This window comes from Stigmatopora argus, chromosome 16 (assembly GCF_051989625.1).
Source record: "Stigmatopora argus isolate UIUO_Sarg chromosome 16, RoL_Sarg_1.0, whole genome shotgun sequence".
NCBI classification, from domain to species: domain Eukaryota; kingdom Metazoa; phylum Chordata; class Actinopteri; order Syngnathiformes; family Syngnathidae; genus Stigmatopora; species Stigmatopora argus.
The window spans coordinates 11,004,906-11,028,176 of record NC_135402.1 but is presented as its reverse complement, the minus strand read 5'-3'; the positions used below and the strand labels follow the sequence as shown (position 1 = coordinate 11,028,176).

At 39.3% G+C, this 23,271-nt stretch overlaps 1 protein-coding gene across 2 annotated transcripts in view; it reads left to right on the top strand.

Annotated features, from left to right (window-relative positions):
- LOC144091182 (transmembrane protein 132C-like) overlaps positions 1–23,271 on the top strand; it is a 149,180-nt gene that overhangs the window by 107,134 nt on the left and 18,775 nt on the right. For both annotated transcript variants that reach the window (XM_077623295.1, XM_077623294.1), the window contains exon 5: positions 11,657–11,846. In XM_077623295.1, the coding sequence (XP_077479421.1) occupies positions 11,657–11,846 (190 nt within the window). The remainder of the gene's footprint in view (positions 1–11,656; positions 11,847–23,271) is intronic.

Below are 23,271 nucleotides of genomic sequence, written 5' to 3'. Positions count from 1 at the left end.
TCCGATTATCGAAGCCATGTCTGATCTACATTATCTGCCATATTCGAGGGATTACTGTACCCCTTTATTTGGTTGAAATTAGATTTTTGCTAAAAAAAAGATCTACGTTTGAATACAAGCGTATATTTCATAAACATAAATAATATAATATAGTATTCTTATATTTGTATATTGGGGGTGTCTATGTGAATAGGAGTGGTGCAAAATTAGCCTGTACTGCTTCTGAGAGTAAGGCAGTGTTGACCAAAGTAAACTCTTTATATACCTGCACAGCAGTGATTTTAAAAACAGATTGTTTTATTTCTTCTATTCTGGAAAATGGCATTTTTAAAGTCAAATCAAAGCCTTTTGGAGAGGTTCTGGCCTCCTCACTTGCAGTTTATCAGCAGTCAGAGCCAATGCTGGTGGGGACTTACCCACAGACAAAATGGAGATTGGCCAGAGTGTCTGGCCTTATTTGATAAGGCATGTCTATTGCCCCCGGAACCTCAACTTAGATCCTCTGATCCACTTCATCTTCCAATAAATCAACCCTTTGAATCACAGGCCTCACTTAGTGTTTCAGAGTTTTCGTTCAAATGAAATTTATACTTGTACTACTTGACATGGAATATCTGCACATGGACATCCACCTGGTTGGTTATTATTCATTTGAGGAATGCCACATCATTGTTGACTATTAGGGGTGGGAGCCACTGCATATCTGGCAATGATTTACAATATACAAGGCTAAAGATAGCGATTATCTCACAATACGGCAATGTAGAAATTACCGATGCAAGTGCCAAGAAATCATCCTATGATATTCAACAAACAACTAATGAACAGGAAAAACAAGTATTTTTTTAATATTATGCAGTAAATTTGAATGAGTCATTTGTTCATTTGCTGTTAGGCTTCCCAGTTCAAACGGATTGGACATCTTTGGCCATCAATAGCAGTCATTGTGTTCATTTTATTTTTGGAATTTCCTATCAAGTTCTGATTACATCCTGTTGATTTTGGGCCATTTCTGGGTTGCCTCCTGTGGGTCACTGAACAGCAAGAGACCGATGAATGTCCTTTGGAACATACCTGCTGCTGAAGTTCATTCATTCATTCATCTTCCATACCGCGCATCCTCGAAAGGGTTGCGAGTGTTACTGGAGCCTAACCCAGCTGATTTCGCCAGTCATCTGTGGGGCACACACAAAGACAAACAACCATCCGCACACATTCATACCGCCACCAGTGGGAATTGAGCTGAAGTCAGGCGAGTGAACCTCTACACCACAACACGGCTGTCTGTTGTTAATATCCTTTATTCCTTTAGGAATAAGAAGTGACTCAAAATCAACATGAAGTGACCTACAAATGTCGCCAAAACCAGAATAACTGGATGTAAATGCAGTGGTTTCATTGCCATTCCTCCCACATCCCAAAAAACATTCAGGGATGGCTGGTTGAGCACTCTAAATTGCCTCTAGATGAGAGTGTGTGGTTGTCCGTCTCCTTCTGCCCTGCGATTGATTGGCTTGCTACCAATTCAGGGTGTTCCCCGCCTTCAGCATCCCCCGCAACCCTTGTGAGGATAAGCGGTCCAGAAAATGAATCAGTGAATGTATAAAACAGATTTAGATAGCTTAGAAGTGACTTCAGTGTGAGCGGATCCATAGATGCACAGTAGCTCAGTTCAATTAAGGATCTACTATAGATACTTAAAGGAGAGCAGAAGCACAACTTGATTTTAGACAAAACAAAGTCCCCGGTCCAGGAATATAACTGTCTTTACTTCAGTATCATTGTATGAATTCTCAGCGAAGCCTTGGGCCAGTAGCGTCATATATTGTCTCATCTTTTTGAAGAAGACATTCCAGATGCCTTGCACAAAGCAACGGTGTATTTACTTGTAGCTAGTGTAGGAAGTGTGCAAGGAAGAATTTGACTATTCACATGCCCCAAGACAGTAAATTGTTTGTACTTCTTTCAATGCTAAAAAGTCATGCACCTACATTCACAGATACACTGTAAAAGAATATATTTTCATACAACTTCTGCTGTTGCGATCCGTGAGGAAGATAAGCTGAAAGTCCACCATGATGTATAATTAGAAGTATTCATTCATTGCTGTTTTGTTATCGTCTTCAGGCTTGTACTCCGCTCAGTGAACATTTGAACTCTCCTCAAATGTATGATAAAAGGGACCTAGGTAGTTATTCTCTACACCGAATATGAATCCAAGGCTCAATATAAATTGTGCCTTGGAGAAGAAAATTAATATTTCCTGTCTTTTTGTTCGCATGAAATTGTATTATTTGTGCCAAATGTTATTTATCATTCTCATTTGAAAAAAATGTGTAAATATGTATAACTGACGTCAAGTGATTACACATACGTGGTGTCCGTAGATAACTTCCGATTATTTTTTTTCCATGTCAATGATAAAAATACAGTGGTATCCTTAATTATAAAGGTATACCTGTTTTGTCTGAAATGTGCGAAATACAAAAAAAAACCATTAAAAATTATTCATTAAGCCATTGAAATTAATAAGGCGGCCCGGTGTCTAAGTAGTTAGCGCGTCGGCTTCACAGTTCTGGGGTCCCGGATTCAAATCCTTCTGTGTGGAGTTTGCATGTTCCCCCCGGGCATGCAAGGGGTTTCTCCGGGTACTCCGGTTTCCTCCAATATTCCAAAAAACATGCATGATAGGCTGTTTGGACTGTAATTTATGTAATGGATGATTGGATGGATGTTTGGATGAATAGATGGCTAGATGGATGAATAAAATTAAGACACAAAGACATTTTTTGGTGTGTAGGTGAACGAAAAGGAAGCAAACGTTTGGCAGCACAGTGAACATACGTAGACACGCGAATATGTATCGGAAGCACATAAACCAGGAACTTTAATCAGAACTAGATTTTATAGCAATTCAAAAACCGCTTTCCTTTTTTCACGTTATTCAATCTATAATTAACTTCTGAAATTTAACGAGAATCATTTAATTATACATTAGAGTGTTGGGAATGTTAGGAATTCTTCCATATTGGCTGAGGTCGTAGTAATCATTGAATAAGGAAATATGTTAAAGTAAAGCAGAAGGCAGCAGCTCTTTGCTTTTGAATGTGATCAACAAGGAGTCTGTTTGTCTTTGCATTTGATGCCCTATGCTGCCAAATAAAAGAATAATTTAATTACGGAGACTGTCTTTGTGGGTTTTTTGGTCAAAGTGTTTGGAGATTTGTAGCGATAGAGAATATTGACTATGAGTGTTCGCTTCTTTTTTGGAGAGCAAAGGCCTTGCTAAAGTTTGCAAATGCCTGGGGAGAACATGCAAACTCCACAGAGGTGGACTGACCTGAATTGAAGCCAGGACCACAGAGCTATGAGGCCGACTCGCTAACCACTCGTCCCCCGGCATATATATATATATATATATATATATATATATATATATATATATATATATATATATATATATATATATATATATATATATATATATATATATATACATGCCAAAAACCCAGGCATCAGGAATACAAATGAATTTATTAAACACAAAAGACGTGATTACAATAAACTTCAACAAAAGTAGCAAAACCGTGTCGATGTCTAAACTTAGGATGGTGTACTAAATAATACTAATCAAAATAAGAAATACAACCGTATGAAGGCAGGAGAACTTGGACGGAATGTTGGGTGCCCACAGCAGTAAGCAAGGCAATAAATAGTCCAACAGTCCCTGCCTGAGAGAGGCGTCCTTAAATATTGATTACTCCCAATGTGCAACAGTTGTGCCACAAATGGATCACAATTGTAATTGTAAAAAAAGTCTTTTTCATATAGTTATTCTATTGTCTTTGCCCATTTACACTGTTTCACTTGAATAAATCCATTCCATATGTCAATGGTCAACATGTATTCTAGCAGGAACACATCCAGTCCACACGGATGCACCAGGCATCCCTGCAGGATGGAAATGCCTCGACACCCCTTTATTGACACAAATTCAGAACTGAGTGAGCTACATTCATCTATTAGGGACAGCCACCTCGTATTTAATGCCCCTGTTCCTGAGCTAAAAATTCAGGTCCGATAAGAAATAAATCACGCTTTTTCAGCATACTTAAAAACATTTCTCACCTACCCTTCAAAAGCACACAAGGATATATAAAGGCCTGATTAAAAATCCTACACCGGACTATTCTGTTCTAAATCAACCCAGGCCATATGGAGTTAGTATTAAGGTTGTTTCTCCTAGTTCTAATAGGGTCTCAGATCAGAATCACCAGCGGGAGGACAGATATTAGACCTGATGTGGTAGAACTCATTAAAATTGGAGCCAGGAATCCCATGGGAAATACATACAGACACACACGCACGCACGCGCACATACAAATGCACACAAACTCACTCGCACAAAGTTTCTGCTCCACTAGATTGAAATTTATTAATCATTACATTATAATGACCCTTTTCAACCATGAATTCATTTCATCCTAACAAAGTGAGGTCAGCGACTCTTGAACTCTACGATTACGGCAAGGAGACATTAATTTCTTCCGTGTAACGAAAAAAGATAATGGAAGAGTGGCAAATCTACATTTGAGGTGGGCACCACCTGAGCCCTGGTCTACAGTCAAGTATGCAGGACTAAAGAAAATACTATAATAACATTCGTCAACTGCAAATCATGAAATAAACAGTGGTAATACCGTATTATATCGTTGTTACTCCCTTAGAGGTAATTCAAAGGTCAACATCGTTCTTGGATCCTAACAACCTTTTTTTTGCTTGCTAGAACAGTACCAAAGGGTGCCGAAACAATGCCGAACTAGAGAAAAGTACAACATTCAGACTTACATCAAAGTTAGTTAGTTATTGAGTTCCATCTTATTGAGCAATGGGCATTAATTTTGCATGACTGAAGTCTGAGGCCTGTGGCAGCCCTTTGGTCTCAATGTAGGCAATCTGATCTTTGTAATGCATTAATCTATTCATTTTCTGAACCGCTTATCCTCACAAGTGTCATGGGCGGTGCTGGAACCTATCCCAACTGACTTTGGGTACCAGGTACTCGGTCGTTTGGTCGCCGGTCTTTTGGTCGCCCAGAAGGTTATTGATAATTACCATTTAAATCGTTGCTCAAATTCCCTAAATACAAACTGCGAATTATTATTTAGTCATACTTAATGCCCTACTAATTATTAGGCTAAAGAAAAGCTCCAAATTTCCTGTACTTTTATTGTGTTTTGTTGGAGAACTTGTTAAGACCCTGACTGACGTCCCTTCCTAAGGGGACAACTCGTGTACATACAAACTCTTATACACTCACACGTCCGCTCAGTGAAACTGCTCAGGGCCATTGTTGGCTTTTATTGATGCGTAGACCGTGTTGTTTTACCTTGTTTTGTCGCCGGTCTTTTGGTCGCCCGTTGTTTGGGTCCGGGCGACCAAAAGACCGCGACCAAAAGACCGGCGACCAAAAGACGGCGACCAAAAGACCGGCGACCAAACGACCGCACAGGGGGTACCAAACGGGGGACACCCTGAATTAGTGTTTTTTGGAATGTGGGAGTAAACCAGAGAACCTGGACAAAACCCACGCAAACTCCACATAGGAGGGACATACCTGATCGAACCCAGAACCGTGAGGCCGACACGCTAACCATTCAGCCGCCAGCAAGCCCCTTGTAATGCAAATGTTCCTGTTCAGGCTTGCTGGCTCAGAGGTTCTTACCATGCCAGCTGTGAGGCCTCTCTTGAGTGTTTTTCTACAAGTAGGCTAGACTTGAATTTATGTTTACATCAAAAATGTAATTTATGGGAAATAATAATAAACAGCAACTCTACCTCATTGACCACAAATACTCCATCTGAATAAACACAAGGTCTCACAGCTTTTTGACAATTGGCCCCTGTCCATTTCTTATAAATATACTTGGAGCTCATGGTGTGTGACTTAAAACTTATTTCCTGGGAGTAACTGCAACATGCGGAGCTTAAATGTGTGTTCCCGCTCACATCTATGCTATTAAAAAATACATTACTGAATTCATTGAAGTCAGACTTTATTATTACTGGATATTTAAGATATAACTCTGGGTTTGTCACATGTTTATGTGATTCAAAACATTGTAAACATCTATATTAGATATGACTTGGATAGCAGGTACAATAGTCATATACCAAAGAATGGCCTTCATTTAAAACAAGGGTGTCAAACGCAAAAGCCCTAAATAATCAGTTTTTTATAGATATAAAACTGTTTATTTGAACTTTTTTTTCTTAGTAAGGGAAAAAATCTATTAATCATTTGTTTTTCATTTCAAATGGAAACATTTTTTTTTAAATTATATTCAATATTAAAGTGGAAAACCGAAAAAAAATTTATATATTTATTTTTAGATTTTACAAAATGCTTTTTGACCTAAAAACACCAAAAGAAAAAACTGGATAAAAATTGCAATTATTGATTTAAAAAGGGGAGAATCAGGAAATATAATATACATCTATAATCTTCATTTGAATTTGATCCTAAAACAGAAAGTTGCCACAAATGATTTACTTACTCGGGCCGCACAAAAATGATGCGGCGGGCCAGATTTGGCCCCCGGGCCGCCACTTTGACACCTGTGATTTAAAAGATGACATCTGAAGTACACATTCTTGGGGCCGGCGCGTTGGTAGAGTGGTTAGATCTGCCTCACAATTCTGAGATCGAGGGTTTAATCCCCGGTGGGTTCTGAGCTTCTTGTGTGGAGTTTGTGAGTTCTCCCCTTGCCTATGCTGATTTTCTCTGGGTATTGTGGTTTTCTGCCACATCACAAAAACATGCATATTGGTAGGTTGGTTGAACGAACTAAATTGTCCTTAGTTACGATTGTGCACGTGAAAGATTTTGAGTCTTGCTGTGCCTTGCGATTGGCTGACAACTGATTCAGGGTGTCCTTCGCGCACTGATTGAGGATGGCTGGAATGGGTTTTTAGCACACCTGCGATCGTTGTGAGGATAAGCCATAGGGAAAATGAATGAACTTGGTAAAAAGTAAAGAGATTGTCTGTTTGAGGGAATTTAACTAGAATTAAAAGTTGGAGACATCTTCAGCATTTGAAGGAGGCTACGGTGTCACAGCTGGACAAAGCGAAGTACATGTAATTAAAACAGCTGCAATTGCAAATGACCCATATAATCAGAAAAAAACTGTGCTCAGAAAGCAAGAGAGAACATTGATTAAACCCTGAACAAACAAGAAATGCACAGTAGACAGTAAAGCTCAGCTGCCAGATAGTCTACACTGTCACTGTGTAGATAAAGATGGAAGTCAATTAGTCTAAATCACCGTGAGGATTACAAACATCCATCATCTGTACACTTGTTTAACGAAACTCAACATTATAGCAAGGCAACAGCGCCATCAAAAGCAAGACTTTACTTGCCATTTACTACATTTTTCAGACGATGAGTTTGGTTACCTTATTTGTTTGCTCTTCTTATCGATCTTCGAAAAACGTTTTGTGCTCACTTTTTATATTCTGGCTCATCCTGACCTGATTCGTATTATTTGAATTGCCACATAGAAAAAAAAATATTTTTATGTGGTTTCCAACTTAACTGTAGGCATTTTCTTTCAACTGAATGTTTTCTTCTAATCGCAACCCAACACTAATATGAAATGTCGTTTGGCAACAAGAGAGACACAAAGAAAACAACAATTAGAAGTCGGCTTCAAATAAGAATACATGGCCTGTGACATCAAAACATCAGTGGCCACTGCAGTTGTCAAAATGTGCTGAATGATAAAGTTTTGCAAATGAAAGAATACATGGACGATAATAAATATTTTTAATTTGACAATGTTGGTTTGAAAATCTTATTATTTGCGTCATTTATGCAGGAAGGCAGGCAAACGAGAGTACTGACGTACGTTGACTCAGCTGCCACTCGCAATCCCACCCCATTGTTATTCATTTTAATGGCTTAATAAATATTTATCTTGTTATTTTTCTTTTTTAACAAACACACATTCATCTGCATATATATTTCATACAAAATTAGTATACTTTTATCGTGTTTAAAACGTAAAGGGGCTAATATTAAAGATCACAGCTCTGGGGTCCTGGGTTCAAATCCAGGTCACGTCCACCTGTGTGGAGTTTGCATGTTCTCCTCAGGCCTGCGTGGGTTTCCTCTGGGCACTCCAGGTTTCCTCCCACATTCCAAAAACATGCATGGTAAGCTGATTGGACATTCTAAATTGCCCTATGTATGGGTTGGATTGGATTGGATAACTTTATTCATTCCGTATTCGGGAAATTTCATTGTGACAGTAGCAAGAAGGGGGGAATGTAGATACAGAAAAAAAAACATAGTTACAAGTTAAACAGTACAGTCGCAAAGGCCGCAGAACAACAGAGCAAAAGCACAAAGTACAAAGCAAAGCAAAGTAAATGGGATCATTAAGAATCACCAAATCAAATCATTAAGACAGAAAAGCAGCAAAAACGCAAAACGAACAAGTGGACGGAGCTACCGCCACTGGCTGCCATTTGAAAGGCGCCAACTTGGTTGCAGTAGCAAAAACGGATACAGATGGGAGTGTACAGAGGGTGTGAGTGCGCATGGTTGTCCATCTCCTTGTGCCCTGCGATCGACTGGCTACCGATTCAGGGTGTCCCCTGCCCCTGGCCCTAAGGCAGCTGGGATAGGCTCCAGCACCTCCCGCAACCCTAACGAGGACAAAGCGGTTCAGAAAATGAGATGAGATGAGGTTATTGCGCTAATTAAGGCAGCTGTCAAATTGAAGCAGCTGCTGGAAAGTTACATATTTCATTACGTCTGTTGAAATACAGGCAGATGTTCTTTCCCCCTTACCATTTTTCTCTCACCTGCCCTATTTCATTATATTGCCAATCACAAAATATCTTTTCTACTGTACTACTGATTTGTACAGCAATCAGCAGTTATTCACATTGTTGGAAAAACCCTACAACCATCAACAACAACAACAAAATAATAACAATAACTCTTAGCAGTCCTTTCTTTAACCCTTTTGTCGTCATCTTCTGTGCTGACCAATGTTTTTTGTTATTGCCATGTTTTAAAATTACAGATTGTGAATCTTTCCAAATAACTTTGTGTGCAGAGTTTTGATGTCTGAAGGATTTTTTTTCTTTAGTACAAATGGTATTCACTCCCAACATATGAAAAAGTCTATTTGATGGTACGTATTGTTCTAATAATTTTGGGTACATCTTTTTTTAAATTATAATATGACATGAGTGTTGCAAAAATTACATATTCTGAAATTTAGTTCAAACTAACACATATTTGGCTAATGGTTAACTAACTTGTATTTTGTTGTGTGCCATGTTCATGGCTTTTGATATATATCTTTGTTGTCAGTTTGCAAAATCACTGCAGCATCAAAAATCCCTCAGGTTTTACCAAAGATGTATCAGATTTTCCTCTTTCTCATGTGGCCAGACGATGTATTGAACAGGCTTTTTGGTGTGTGTGCTCTACTTAAATCCTCTTATCCTCCTAGTTCTATAACTAGCTCTTTGTTTATTTTGATTTGAAAGATTGAACTATATATTGCATTAATTGAATGTGCCTTCCCTGTTGTTTGTGGTATCAGACCGTATCGGCTGGCTATCAGATAAAAAGTGAAAAAAAAATGGATTTTCCACTTCATGAAAGACGCTTTGATCCTCAGACTGTGCCGTGGCATGTCCCTTAGCTTCTTCAGTGCGCAGGCTGCTTAGTGATCACCTATTTTTGCTTACTTCTTTGACTTTGAGCATAAGGAGTGTCCATTGGGCGGCGAAATAATTTGTGTTTGATTCCACTGGCATGTGTAGTCTGACCATTTCTATCATTTGGGCGACACACATTGATCATCCAAAATATAAATCTTCATGAAGGCAAAGCTTTAGGGCCAAATAATGTTAATATTGCTTTCTCTTCAGAATAGCATGATACAGCCATTGGCTAGAGGAGTGCTTATGACTAGACAGAGCGAAAGAGAGACAGAGGAGGAAATAATAGAAAGAAAAGCTTGTGCACCATATTCCCCGGACTATAAATCACACTTTTTTTCATAGTTTGGCTGGGCCTGGAATTTATGGCTTTTATTTTATTCCACTGACCACCAACCGCGTGGTATGTTCTGTTTTTGGGGCAATAGTTATCAACAAATCTGTTAATAAGTTGCATTGTCTTTTTTGTCTGTTATTCCCTATTTTACTATTCCTGTAAGGCACGGGTGGGCAAGTCCGGTCCTCAAGAGCCCTTATCCAGTCTGTATTCAATATCTCCCTCCACCAACACACCTGAATCAAATAATCAGGATCGGCATCAGCTTGCTGATGAGTTGATCATTTGATTCAGGTGTGGTAGAGGAGGGAGATATGGAAAATAGACTGGATAGGGGCTGTCGTGAACCGGACATGGTAAGTTATGTTTGTTATTGGTTTCTGATAAACTAAAAACCTGCCTCCCATAAATACAACCTTTACTCTAGTGTGACTTATATATATATATTTACCTTTCATTGTGCATTCTTTGTCTAGTGTGACTTACGCTTCGGGCCACTTATAGTCCAAAAATATACTATTATCAAAAAAGTAAGCATTACAGTAATCCAGACCAGACATAATCGCGATAATCGAAAAACCACGAAGTAGGATCAGGCATAGGATCAAGTAGGACCCATTATTACTATCATATTACATGTTTTCACGTCTTTACAGAAAAACAAGTACACAAGTACAATTATCAAGAAGTGTATTTATTAAATATTACAGCTATAAGAAAGACTGTAATGTATTAATATCTAAATTTAATGTATATATACTGTGTGCTCAAAGTGACTATAGTTCCTTTCCGATTGATATAAATAAAAAAAAAACTGGTTAACTGGAGTTTCAGTCCAAGTCCTTGAAGGAGAGGCCCCCTTTCAGCGAAGTATTGTACGCACAGTGAATAGTTCCTCTCCGCTTAATTTAAATAAAAAATATTTTAAAAAAACAGGTTTTAAACCTTCATCACCTTGTTGTCTACAATGAAAGAATCTATAGTCATGACTACCTAATTGAATTACTAGTTTTTTTCGGATAAGAATTTGTGGCTTGTATTTTGAATATGTAACAGATGACTGCTTCAACAACTGATGAGGTTCAATGTGATTTTGCCACTATTATGCTTATATCATTCAGAGAGAATTCTCCTCTTGTATTGTTGTTTACTTTGGAGGGCATTTTTAAGCTATTAGTCCTTGAGGTCTGATGTATATTTTCAAAATTCACACTCCAGCCACTTATTCTTGTCCTTTAACGGATGTCTCACTTTGCCTTACCCTCAATTTCCTTCGTTCCATTCATTCCGCAAACCTCGTTTTCTTATCTTTCCTTGTCATGTTCCACTTAATCCATGATCATATTTTTGCCCCCGTGTTCACCTCATTTATTCCCGCGTTATTTCCTCTCCCATTCTAGCTCTTAACTTATTTCTACCTCATTATCCTCTTTCAATTCAGCCTTTAAATTTACTTACTATCTTCCATTGTCTCTGTCATTTTTTTCATTGCTGACCTGCACTCTCCTTTTGTTTGAATTCAAATCCACACAATTGACTGAGCCGCGACTTTTCTATTTCCCCTAAATCCAGAGGTGAGGCAGTGGGCTACCAGCGAGTGTTGCAAGTGGATCTGGAGGTAAACGGGTTGATGGTTCCTGAGGGTGGCAGAGAAGTGACTTGGCAGGTGGAGTACCCACTCACCCGCACCCAGACGGGTGAAGCACAGACGCTCATCCGCCTGGCACCGCAAGATTTAGGCGGCATCGTACCAATAGCAATGGTAAGCAGTGAACAACAGAACCTTCAATTTCTTGGAACTTGTTTGTATGAAAGTACCGTTTTTCATAAACATAAATTTCATATGTCGTCTCGAGTTCCAGGTGCAGCAACTGCCGGCTCCTCAGCATAGGCGATCTAGGTGGTTGCCTATCTGGTGTAGAGTGTGCCAAATTGTTTGGAGAAAAATAATACTCGGGCAAAAAATAGTCACGCTTCCCAAACTTTTTCTCGCATATCAAGTACTTTAGGGTACTTGGACGGTTTATCGAAAGACGTTTGGTCCTTGGACGTTTGGTCGACCGGACGTTTGGTCGACCGGACATTTGGTAGAACGGACGTTTGGTAGAACGGACGTTTGGTAGAACGGACGTTTGGTAGAACGGACGTTTGGTAGAACGGACGTTTGGTAGAACGGACATTTGGGCGCCGGGTTGTTACTGTTGAAACGAGCTATCAAAATTATAATCATGAGAGAGTGAGTTTAATATCTAAATATCTAATATCAAAATATCAACAGTAAACTCTCTGTCATAATTTGACAGCGAGCGAACCCGGAGACCAAACGTCCGTTCTACCAAACGTCTGTTCTACCAAACGTCCGTTCTACCAAACGTCCGGTCGACCAAACGGCCGGTCGACCAAACGGCCGGGGACCAAACGTCCGGGGACAAAACGTCTTTCGACCAAACGTCCAGTCACGCTTTAAAAAATGCTACATAAACAAAAATCAAATCATGAAGTCTTGCTCTGAAACTCTTGTTGTTCATCTTGTGGTGTTGTTGACGGTGAAAGCTGTGGGGACTGGTTGTGTATCATCTCGGTGTGTTAGCAGCAAGCGTTATTGATAAATGAATGTCTCCCTTCGGTTGATGTCAATACAACATTTAACATTTCTCCAAGCCCTTAGGGGCCGCTTTAAGAAAGCTACGAAAGGTGGTCATTGGCTACTTGCGCGTATCCCATAATGCCCCATGCCTCGGGCAACACCGTCATTGTTGTTGTTGTTGTCAATGAAGGTACAGAAGTTGTGTGATAAGGAAAAAATGATATTTCCTGTGTTCATGGCTGCTCTAATAACTGAAAACGAAGACCAGATCACCACTTTATCAGGAGAGCAATGGATATATAATGCAGGATAGTGTGGTTGTAAAGAATCCAACGTGACAACGTGAAGCCACTTACATGATTTAGTCATCATCTCCATCGATATTTAAACATACTGACCACATGTATAAAACTCCAAGATTGAGTAATAACATCTCAACATGTGGTGATATTGAAAATAGCCTAGCTACGCACGAACCAAAGCGAAGGAAGTCATCGTTTCGTCAAAATTTGGGTAGCTCAATGTTTTCGTTTGTCTCAGGTTTGGCTCATTTCTTGAAACAGAGTACATTTTTAAAGTAGCGAGGATATTTCACCCAAAGCAGCCTGCAATTTGCAATTTTTGATTGCAAATTTGGATTTCTCATTTATTTCATCAAGTTGCATAGAATTCACTCTCAAGTTTATCTCTGTGGTTGTTTGGTATCTTACATGTAGCTATCCTGCTTTAGCACATTTAACCATGATTAAGTACGTCTTATAGCATATTTGGCGCCAGCAGTCCCCGCAGCTCTTACAAGGATGCATGGTATGGAAGATGAATAAATGAATGAATGAATGTCACAGCCTGACAGATGTGTTAAAACCAAGCTTGGGGCTATCTCACAGTGCAATTTTTGTGTATGCCCCCAAGCATTATATGTTTTATATTTTTGCGCTTCTTGACTACTAGGACCAACTCCAACCAAAAACTCCTTCACTAGTACTCGTCAATTTAAGGTTCAACAGCAATGGTACTCTTTTACACTAGCCTAAATCTGACGCAATGGCCCAAATGTTGAAATAGTCGAGGCACTAAATGAGATATTTATTATTAACTCCAATCAAAAACTCCTTCTCTACGTTTTCGTCAATCACTCAGGATACATCACTCATAATATTTTGCCACTCTCTTAATTTTAAGGTTTAGCATCAATGGTACTCTTTTAGAAGTAACCTCAACCTGACGAAAAGGGCCAGATGTTGATATTGTCAAGGCACTACATGCAATATTTATGAGTAACCCTACTGACTTCGCAAGATAAATTGATAATGAGGCAAAAATATGTTCAAATTTCTGTTTTGTTAGATTTGTGACTTCTTTTAATATCTGCTGGAGCTTTACTATCCTCATACAGGTTGTGATGTCCTCTTCTTTACATTCTTGTTACACCGCAAGGCACAAGGGATTGTAGAGCACAACGTACAAGTAGTCAATGGTAGATGTGCGTTCATCATTGCCTTGAAAGTTAAACATGGAAAATGGGTTAACTTTGGAGATAGCCTGTAACCTGTAGATTCCATGACTACAACACCCAAGCAAGTTAAGCGCAGTGTTAATGATCCGGCATATCACTCAATAGCAACTGCAAAGACCAGCCGACGTCTGAACTGTTCCTATGATAGCAGCGTGCAACAAAATGAAACAGGTTGATATTTTTGGCAAATAAGTGACTGGAAAAAATATTGTAACATCAGCTACTTACCATACGTAGTGATTTTTTTTCAACTCTGCAACCTTGGTACGCTTTAAAAGAGCAATGATTCTCACATTCATTTTTAATTGGTTAAATAGATGGTTGTTTTCTTAAAAAAAAAAAAAGTGAACTATACATTTTACTGTAGTTCTATTCCTAAATCGAAAACCGCCCACCAGGGTGTCTTGGGTAATCTCATCTCATCTCATTTTCTGAATCGCATTATCCTCATTAGGTTCGCGGGAGTGCTGGAGCTTATTCCAGGTGACTCCGGGCCAGAGGCGGGGGACTCCCTGGATCGGTGGCCAGCCAATCGCAGGGCACGAGGAGACGGACAACCATGCGCACTCACATTCATGCCTACCATGCATGTTTTTGGAATGTGGGAGGAAACCGGAGTACCCGGAGGAAACCCATCCAAGCCCGGGGAGAACATGCAAATTCCACACAGGTGGACGTGACCTGGATTTGAACCCAGGACTCGCTCCACCGAGCCGCCCATCTTGGGTAATGTGGGGCAAAGAAAATCATGGTTGAATTGCTTAAAGACCTAGCAGATGATGGTTATACTATGTTCTTAAAAAAAAAAACATTAAAAAGAAAACCTACGTATTCATTCATGTTTGCTCTAGCTATTATTGACTCTATATTTCTATGACCGGGATCGTGATTAAAACCAAAGCGGTAGGTGATACAACAGCTGGAGGCCAGAAGTGAATGCGGAGGTATTTCATTAACAAATTGAAAAAGCAGCGAGTGCCAAGTAAAAGTGAGCCTCTTTTATGATTTCCTCCCATGAATTTTTGATCACCCACGCTGTGCTGTTCTCTCTCATTAGGAGAAATATCCGGTGTGTCCGCCGCTCTTTACTGCGCATCGCAAATGCTCCCGTAGGATTATATTTGTAACGTCAGAACTTCCTACTCCATTTCGAATTTGATCACGTAAAGCCCAACATTTTTTTCCACATTTTTTATTGAAAACCTTTATTTATCTTTGGGTATCTTTCAGTTAAAAAGAGAAAGTTTTAAAAATGTATTTATTTATTTATGTTATTTAGTTAAAAACTAATTGGGTGCCCTTAACGCCAATAGATGTCCTATCCACTTTTTGGTTGTCAGTGATTGTTTGAGCTCATTGGCTGCCATCTTTCGATCACTGCCAATCGCTGCCAGCATGCCAGTCAAAGTGGATTGGATGGATTGGACACCTATTGCCATCAAGAGTACTGAAGCAACTTATGTTTTTCCCATGTTTTATACATTTTTTGATTATTTCCAATTGTGTACGCCGTATAACCATTTATGTACGGGATTTTTTTAAGTTCGTTTTTTTTGGTAAACCAATCTCGTTTTACCCGTTTCAGATCGTCTCGGTCACTGGTAGCAGACGAAAACGTCATTATCGACTTCTAATATTCTCATGCTTTAAGCAGGCTAGGCGCTCACGCATTCCCCTTTCAACCGTCCGCCTTTTCACTATATAAATGTCGCAATGTACCCAGACAGTCAAGCTGTCAGGGTCATACAGCGACATCTACAGAATATTGAATTTAGCGCACAACATGTTGCAATCGAATTAAAAAAATTGGATTATCAGTGTTTTGGTATATAAATATACTCCACCATGATAAATTATGTTATCTTAGTTGTGATTTTTTATTCATGTATTTCTTTTTAACATTTTGCTGTCTCTTTTCTCTTTGTTCTGAATAGTGGTTCTGCAATATTTTCATCTAATCTCATTTTCTGAACCGCATCATCCTCACTAGGGTCGCGGGGGTTGCTGGAGCCAATCCCAGCTGAATTTGGGCCGGGCGGACAACCATTCACTCTCACACGCATACCTAGGGGCAATTTAGAGTGTCCAATCAGCTTACCATGCATGTTTTTGGAATGTGGAAGGAAACCGGAGTACCCGGAGAAAACCCATGCAGGCCCAGGGAGAACATGCAAACTCCACATAGGTGGACTGACCTACCCAGGACCCCAGAGCTGTGAGGCTGACGTGCTCATCACTCATCCGCCGGGCTGCCCGCAAAGAGCCACAGTATATACAAAATATGATAAGAAACAAAGAGCCGCGTCTTCGCCATCTCTGTCTTAAAATAATTACTGCCCCAGCAAATGTTTCTTGCACAAGATTGATGCCACAGTGATGATAGACTGAAAAAAAATGATAAAAACACAAACAAACAGGTGATTGTGTCCTTTGAAAGCTGCCGAAATTTTAAAGGTTGTAATTTCCGTCTTGGGCGATGATATTCTAGGGGTGTTCAATCACATACTGCAGTAAGTGTTTTTGCGAATGCCACATTCAAACATAAATGGCAGGATTATCAGCTTGCATGTTAAGTGCCCTGAAGTCAGCATTCTGCGACTCCCGTGTGGCAGCAGTGGAACATATAGCTTAATTAAATCCTCATGTGCTTACGCAGGCTTTCTTTTTACCTCTCTATCTTTGCCCGTTATTTCAGAAACATTAATTCTCACTTTTCTCGGGGAGTAGTCTGCTTCATGTGCACTAAGCTTGTTTCTCTTCTGTGTGCTTGATATTCCTGAACAGCAACGTTGAGAGCGAGAGCGAGTGATGAAGACAAAGAGAGCAAACGAGGACAGTAGTTAGCTTCATCGTTCTCTCACAAGTGACTTAAAAGCCGGTCGGGTTGCGACCGTTAAGACGTGCCTACCGCAGTATTAGCGTCGCTTCTTCAGATTTTTTTTTTTCAGCCTGGAAGACTTTTGTGTGTGTAATGAAAAATTAAAAATTCATGCACTGAGCACGTCAGAGGAAATAACCATTTTCTTTCTCTTCACAAACCGTGACATGTGGCCTATATTTATAGATTCCCACAAATTAAATGATATCAGAAATTAAGAAAGTTCTCAAATACATAGAAATACAGAAAGCCTATCATGCCTCCAAATAGACCAAGGTCATATAATAATAATAATTGGACATAGGCCCTGTCGTCATTATCAACAACACAAAAAGCCTACTTGTCATCACACCCAGAAACTGCGTGTGACGAAATTGGTGGTGCTTCTCCATAAGCTGCGTTTACTCGGCAAAAGACCTAAATAAGTGGTAGTTACGGACTTGTAATTTGGCATTCTGCTGTTATGGATACAGGTCGCTGTATCCATAATAATAATAATAATAATAATAATAATAATAATAATAATAATATAACAATGAAAGCCAACAAATGCTCAAATGCAAATATTTTTTGGGAAACTTCTTATGCAATTGATAACATGTGATGTGTGGCGTACCCTACCAAACGAATTACAACAAAGACATTGATGCCTTAATTTTTTATGTATTCTGCAGACATTTTGGTTTAACATATAACAAGAAAAGCTTGAGGAAGGATCATTCATTCATTTTTTAAATGGCTTATGCTCACAAGGATCGTGGGCAATGTTCCCTCTAATTTTTCATATGTCTGGGCATACATTCAACCTACTTGAGCACACAGAGGACCAGTGTGAGCAGCATCATAATAGGTCGCTGTGGGCACACACCACTATCACACTTGCCATAAGCAGCATGTCTACTACCCATAAATGATCTGGTCATAATGGCATTTAACGATTAATATCTATGAATAAAACATCTTAATAAATGTCACTAGAATTTGCACAAATCTGGGTTAAATTTTACCTTATTTTCCACGTCTGTCCTTCTCACTTCTCATTCAAATGATTTCTGCTGAATGTGTCATTTGAGATAGTGAAGCTTCCATCTATATGCAATCTTTTTCCATCAGAAAACTCGCTACAACTTTAGCTTCGCTCCATGTTTTGCAGAGGAGACCTTTCTCACCCAATTTCACCACTTGTTCTTCTATGTGCACATGCTCCGACAGCCATTCCATCTTAAAAGAACTGCATTTCTTTTTTACTTTGCCTTGTTGAGTGGCTCTGCCACAGCCCGTTTGTTTCGCCATGATGAAGGCTTTGCAGCAGCTCCAACGATCCGTTAGCTATATGCTAACCAGCAAAACAGGCCTAACGCGTAACTAACGCAGCCAATGAAGGTCGTTAACATTTACTCGTGCCGCGGAAACATACGTGACGTGAACTACATCATATTGGCTGTACTCAGTGTTAGTCATAGTTTTATCCGAAATTTCCGTTTCTTGTCGTTTGTCAATGACAGGCCGCCACTCTCTGAGTTGCGTTGCAAAATGGCACAGAAGAAATTGTAATGTTTTTTATTACAATTCAGATTGGGTTTTATTTTGCGCCCTGCATGTTTGCTGTGCGTGAGAACACGAGAGTAGTGCGCAGTTGCGCACGTGCGCAGCTTAGAGGGAACATTCGCCGTGGGGGTGCTGGAGCTATATCCCAGCTGACTTCGGGCACCAGGCGGACAACACCCTGAATTGGCGGCTAGCCAATCGCAAGGCACAAATTGAACATTTACACTCAAACTGATAACTGGAGGTAATTTAGAGTGTTCAACCACCTTACATGCATATTTTGGTGGATGTGGGAGGAAAGCGGCGCAAGCCCGGCGAAACATGCAAACTCCACAGAGTGAGGACCGAGCTGGGATCGAACCCTCGACCCGAAAACTGTGACACGCTAACCACTCGGCCGGCGAGGAAAGATCAACATTTAAGACTTCCTTTCTAGATTGATTGATTGATAATGTATTCATCTTCCGTACCCCGCATCCTCGAAATGGTTGCGAGAGTTGCTGGAGCCTAACCCAGCTGACTTTGAGCGAAAGGCATACCACATCCTAAACTGGTCGCCAGTCAGCCCTAGAGCACATAGAGAGACAAATGACCATCCACACTAACAATCATATCGCTATCAGTGGGAATCGAACCCACACCTGCCCGCACCAAAGTTAGGCGAGTGAGCTCCTAGACCACGAGGAGGCCCACTTCGATAAACCTCTACATAATAGGGAGGGGACAGTACCTGGTGGTGTAGGGTTTCACTAAAATGACTTCAGTGTGAGCAGGCATGGGTTCGATTCCCACTGGTGGCAGGATGATTGTGAGTGCAAATGGTAGCATGTCTTTCTATGTGCTCTTTGACTGACTGGTGACATGTTTAGGGCGTAGTCTGCCTTTTGCCTGAAATCAGCTGGGATAGGCTCCAGCAACCCTTACGAGGATGCGTGGTACGGAATATGAATGAATGGATGTACAATACACTTACACTCACGAAAAAATGCACCTTGATAGGTCAGAGTCACGAGAAGATATTTGGAAAAAAAACTGTCTTCAGAACTTATTTTTTGTTATATCAACTGCAGTGTACATAAAGTAATCACTCGAATATCGCAATTAATGTAGACCAGACATGGCCGATAAACAAAAAAACGTGGAGTAGGATCACCTCCATTATAACTACTACATTACATATTTTTGTGCCTATACAGAAATTCAAGTACACAAGTACAATTATCAAAATGTATATTTATTAAATATTAAAGCTATAAGCATGTCAAAAGACTGTATTATTACAATGTATTAATATCTAAATATAATTTATATATTTAAAAGTTTTACTACTTTAAATACTGTACTCACAGTGAAAATTGGTCCTCTCTGCTTGATATAAAAAATAAAATAGAAAATTATATATATATATAAGTGTGTATATAATAATAATAATAATAATAATAATCGGACATAGGCCCTGTCGTCATTGATAAAGCAAAAAAACATTTGTTCCATGTAGTTTTTCAAAAATATTTTAATTTCCATGTTGAATAAAACATTTATGTTTTATTTCATTGAGTCTTATTTTAATTTTCTTATTTTCTCAGTTTTTGATAATAATTGTTACAAAGAACGGGTTTTTTTTAGATTACTTTATGAAAAATTTAATCAGAAAGAAATGCATTTCCTTTATTGATGCAGTTTTCCAATCAAAATATGAGTTTGACTTCTGTACAAGATCAAAGAAATATAGAACAATTAAATGAATCTGTTAAACTTTCCATCAATTCCCCATGAAATCGTGCCTCTTTCGCCAACATTTTGGCCAAGCTGCCTCTGTGCAAACTAGAAGGAATACCAAATTTTCTTCTATGAGAAAAGCCAGTGTTGAAGAGAGCCATTGTCAGGGCCACAGATAAAGCCTCTGTAAATGTCAGTCAGACTTTAATTGGAAATGAATCCTGTCTGTTGTTTAATTTGTAGTTGTGTTTGTTTGCTTGTTTTTGCTGGTTGGCTGACTTTCGTTAGCGCTTCCCCCCTTACCACTGTAGACTCACAGTGATTTATTAAACAAGGGACCTATTGCACTGCAGAGCACTCTAAATGTAGACAGCTTTTATGAGGAGCAACTTATTTATCTTTTCTAACTTCTGCAGTTCTCCCCTTTATGTCAAACAATTGCATCAACAAATAAATAAAGCAGCTAGTACAGCGAGTGCCTCTTCCAAATCAAAAATGTTTGTTGTTTAATGGATAAATTACATTGGGAAGAATTATTTTCTGTACATGCAGTAATGTAGCTATCCAAGCTTCAAACGCAGGGAAACAATTTTTCATTTCAACTATTAAAAAACCATAGGGATCTTTTGTAAGCAATAATCAAAATCAATGTCGGTTTTGTTTCAATTTTTATTGTAGCGATTTTGTAAAATCTGTAATATAAAGTTACGCAAAAGATGCCAAGCTACTAAAACTGTTCTGCTTTCTTTCGTTTTTTGACAAAATTGTTTAATGTGGCTATACTTATACAATTAGGAAGGTATTCAATTTAGAATTTCTTAAGTATTTAATTCTTCGAGTAGTGTAATTAATTAAACATTGCAAATGCCCTTACACCATCCTTCCTTACAACTCCGTACAGTTTAATATGCTAAACAATATTCAAATTTGCAATAAAGAGCCGTAAAAGATGCCAAACTACCAAAATTGTCCTGCTTTGTATGAATGCCTGATTATTTTTTTGGTACTCGGACGTTTCGTCGAAAGACGTTTGGTCCCCGGACATTTGGTCCCCGGATGTTTGGTTGACCGGACGTTTGGTCGACCGTACGTTTGGTAGAACGGACGTTTGGTAGAACGGACGTTTGGTAGAACGGACGTTTGGTCGCCAGGTTGTTACTGTTGAAACCAGCTCTTAAAAATTAGAATCATGAGAGAGAGAGTGAGTTTAGTATCTAATATCAACAGTAAACTCTGTCATAATTTGACAGCGAGCGAACCCGGCGACCAAACGTCCATTCTACCAAACGTCTGTTCTACCAAACGTCCGTTCTACCAAACGTCCGTTCTACCAAACGTCCGTTCTACCAAACGTCCGTTCTACCAAACGTCCGTTCTACCAAACGTCCGTTCTACCAAACGTCCGGTCGACCAAACGTCCGGTCGACCAAACGTCCGGGGACCAAACGTCTTTCGATGAAACGTCCGGTCACAATTTTTTAAATCTGGCTTCAAATGGAGTAAGGAGCGTTACCCAAGTTTTTAAGACAAACATCCATGTCCTCTTACTAAAGTGCATTAGTTAATGCAAAAATATAATTTATACTTTGATTAATGTATTGATAAAAAATGATTTAATGCTCATAGTACTGCAATCAATTAAACATTTAAATTCCACAAAATGCACTTATGCCATCCATTCATACTACTCCAAATGGTATTATGGTGTTCAACACTAGCAAATCTGCAAAAGATGCCAAATTACATCAAAATCTTCCTGTTTGATTAGTGCAACTTAAAAATAGTTTCATGAACACAAGCAAGACAGCCCTCTTTTAAAAATGAGCAGCCGGGTCAAGTATAACTAGGTGTAGAAGAATGAGAGAGGATTGATTTGGGGCTTTGACTGGAATGCTTTTATACAATGCAAGAAAACACACAGCCAACATTTATTGTGTCAGCAGTAGTTGCCTGTGCTCAGATTACATTCTGAAAAATCCCTATCTTATTCGCCGTCTCTGACGAAGGATCAAACATAATCTCAGAGGTTTGATTCATCCTGCTGCCCTCGCTCTGATATATTTGAAGAAAGGAGCTAAGCGTTGTCGTTCCGTTTGATCTTTGCAGCGGTACCGGGGGGGATTGGCTTTTTATCGATAGTTTATATCAATTAAATAAACGAAAGCCACTCACCGGGACATGAAAACTTCATTCCTCGTTGTCACTTGAGTGGTGATTCCGAACAGGGGATTTTTATTTTGCACCCAGTGCTGATTTTTAAGTCGAAATGAGGATGATGAGATCGGTTTTACAAAAAAAAACATACTTTTTGTAAAACATTTTCTTCCCGTACAAAAGTCGCTATATGGCATACACAATTTGAAATGATAAAAAAACAGAAAATACAGGAAAAATTTATAATTTGACAGGTATGAAGTAAGCCTCTAACTGAGGAGGAAGATCTGCTTATTGGGGTCTTGGTTATAAATGTCCTGAGGTACCTATCTCGCTCTCGTTATAGATCATGGGTGTCAGACTGAGTTTGGGTCCTAGGCCACATCCATGGAAATTAGATCTCATGTGGGCCGGGATCAGTTATTTTGGGACAAATAAGTTAACTCACCTACTGCCATTGATAGCACTACCGCTTCAATTGATTTGGACATCATTACCTATTGAGTTTTATGGAGAAATTTCCGGACTGCTTTATGTTTATTGGTCGCTTCTTGTTGATTATTGGGGCAGTTCCAGGTTACTTCCTGTTGGTTTAGTTTGGTCACTTCCTTCTTAACTCATTGGCTACCATTGACAGTGATAGAGGTCAAATCCATTTTAAACTTTTAAGCATGCACGGCCTGTCCTTCCAGTTTAAATCATGTGGAAATCTAGAAGGTCACCAGAAGGTCCTCACCTTGTGGACTCCCTGTGTGTGGCTCCAGTTTTTTTACCTAGGTCTACAA